Source organism: Alligator sinensis, unplaced genomic scaffold (assembly GCF_000455745.1).
Source record: "Alligator sinensis unplaced genomic scaffold, ASM45574v1 scaffold1129_1, whole genome shotgun sequence".
Lineage (NCBI taxonomy): Eukaryota > Metazoa > Chordata > Crocodylia > Alligatoridae > Alligator > Alligator sinensis.
The window spans coordinates 464099-466839 of record NW_005842580.1 but is presented as its reverse complement, the minus strand read 5'-3'; the positions used below and the strand labels follow the sequence as shown (position 1 = coordinate 466839).

Here is a 2741-nt window from a genome sequence, read left to right as displayed (position 1 = left end):
TTCAGCAGGCGCAGTGTCCAGATCTGCTCACTCCAAGAATCTGCAAAGAACTGAATAATCCATAGAATTGAGTGGTTCTCCTCCCCTCCAGTAGAGGGCAGTGGCCTCCCATACACCATACACCAGCTCTTCCAAGTATTTCATAAATGTCTCTAGCCCGGTGGTCTTCAACCTGTGGTCCGCAGATTATGTTTAAGAGGTCTGTGAAAGAAGGCTATGATCATGCACCACCATTCAAAATTTGCAAAATTTACAAATTTGCACCTCTTTGCAAAAAATGTTAGGGGTCTGCAAATGAAAAATGTTAAAAAACAGTGTTCTAGCCTATGCAAATCCTATGCTCTGACCTCTGCCCTGTCCCCTCTTCTCTTGCAGACTGGTTTCCACAAGTAGTCAATGGACAATCAACAATCAGTAAGTGCTGTCTGGTCTGCCATAAATGGTGTGCACGCACATACAGGAGTGTGTGGGTCATGTGGTGGAGGGAAATGCATTGTAATTACACCCACTCAAGCTGCAGGCTCATTAGAGATTGGGCCTGGCTGGTCCTGAGCATTGGAGAATCTGGATGCTGGCTGCTCAGTGGGAAGTGCCCTAGTACTCCTTCATGCTCGTAGGAGGCCCTTCGGTTTGAGGTGCTTCCTTTCGGGTGAAGCTTACAACAGGGATTAAACCCCAGGGATCTTCATGCAGGAATAGGTTCTTTGGCCCCAGTGTCTTGATCAATATTTGCACTCTCTGCAAATGGCACACTATTTCCTGGCCTCAGCTGCCATGAAGCTTGGCTCCACAGCATCATACAGCTTCTAGGATCCACTCCAGACAGGGTTGCTATTTTTAATTACATGGACATTGAGATCACTGTTCCTATGTGCTAGGTGCTGTACATGCATGGGGTAAGAGACAGTCCTTGCCTAAAAAGCTTACAGACACCACAAACCTGAGGTGGTGGTCATAAATAGAGGGAAGAGGGTAGGAAAGACATAGGTGCTGCAGCAATAGCAGTTACACGGACTAGCCCTGTGTGCAACTAGTCTGTTCAGAGTCACTAGGTGTATTATGATACGAGATGTGATGGATGAGCAGGTAAAATGCCATGCTACCAATCCAGAAGTGTGAATTTGAGCCTTATGCTGGGGCCACCCTCCATTGACTCAGCTGTAAATTAGCACCTGTTCATTTGGGCTGGGAAGCCCAAGGCCACTGAACGTGATGCTGGCCCCATCACTCACATGTGTGCATTGGCTACAGAACCTGATATGCCCTAAACCAGTGGCTCCCAACCTTTTTTTGCTGCGACCCTAAATCCAGGGCACGACCCCTGCCACCGACTCAATTATGCCCGGTGGCACCAGCAGAGCCTGAGCTGGGCTGGGATTGCAGGGGGCAGCAGCAGCGAGATCTGCACAGACCATGTGCTGGGAGAGCCCCACAGGCAGGAGGGGCAGACCTCCCATGACCTTGACTTGGGTCACAACCCAAGGTTGGGAGCCACTGTCCTAAACACACCAGCCTGATGGGTTTGCCTGGCTGTGTCTGATCTTTAACCTTTTCATTATTTTAAATCCCTGCATGAGTAGTGACTGTCATCTGACAGTTTGTGACGGTGGAAGTGAGTGCCAAGCAGGAACTCAGGAGAGGAAAAGGTAACAGTTTTATGGATTAACTGAGGAAGGAAGTTCCTGGTGGATGGGGTGGCCTAGAAGAAGTTACAGAAATGCAAGATGGAGAGGTGCCTAAAAAGGGTGGTGAGGTTGGTGTCCTGGGCAATGAAAAGAATGCAGGAAGAGACAAAGGGTTTAGGTTGTAGCTGTGTTGGTCTAAGGATATAGGCAGACAAGGTTTCTTGGGTGAATTTGATATCTTTTATTAGACCAACCCAAATGGTTGGAGAATAGTTATTAAGCAAGCTTTCGGGTTCAAAAACCCTTCGTCAGATTAAGAAAGCTGCAGCAGTTGGTGTGTGCTCTTCCTGGATGGAATGAAAAGTAAACAAGCCAGGGACAAAGGCATTTACAGAGGAGGAAGCAGCCCTTTGACAGGCCTGTAATGGCAAGGACATGATTATGATTTGATTCAGGAACCACAGGAGGGATCCGAAAAAGGGGATGGTGTAGTAAAGATGGCATACCATGCCCTTTGTGGCTGGAGTTTGAATGGATGGGAGAGGGATGAGAGGCCTTTCAGAGAGCTAAGGAAGAGGTGGCAGGAGGTGAGCTGGACAATAGCTGTAGGTGAGTAGGCACAAACCAAAGGCCAGATCTCAGAGAAGGAGGTAGAAGCTTCAAGAGACAGACATGGCCTGGAGGGGCAAGGCTAGGAGGGTGCAGTCAGAGGTGCAGCTGGGCAGGGTGTTGATAGGTTTGAGTCACTCTCTAAAATCCAGAAGTGAGGGGAACCAAATTGTTGCCTCAGTGAAACCCAATTGTGCAGAGCAGGGACATGTTGCTGGGAACAGAATGAACTAGTGGTGGAATCATGCTGAACTATGGAGACCCAGAGCCTGTCCCTGGCTTGGCTACTGACTCGCCCTAGAGCTTTGGGCAAGTCATCATATAGCTCTGTGCCTCAGTTTCCCCATCCTTACAGAAGGATGATGATAGGGACTTACCTGCCAAAAGAGGCAAGAGGATACCTGAATTTGTGCTTGTACAGTGCTGTGGAAACGCAGAGAGCTCCGTGACCATGCCTTCTCCCTCAGGTGGCAGGCCTTCCCCTCAGCCATCTGCCCCATGGTGAAC

At 49.0% G+C, this 2741-nt stretch overlaps 1 protein-coding gene across 2 annotated transcripts in view; it reads left to right on the top strand.

The window, feature by feature from the left end:
• Positions 1 to 2741, top strand: part of MFAP5 (microfibril associated protein 5) — a 19327-nt gene that overhangs the window by 4346 nt on the left and 12240 nt on the right. For both annotated transcript variants that reach the window (XM_006032624.3, XM_006032623.3), the window contains exon 3: positions 376 to 414. In XM_006032624.3, coding sequence (XP_006032686.1) covers positions 376 to 414 — 39 coding nt within the window. The remainder of the gene's footprint in view (positions 1 to 375; positions 415 to 2741) is intronic.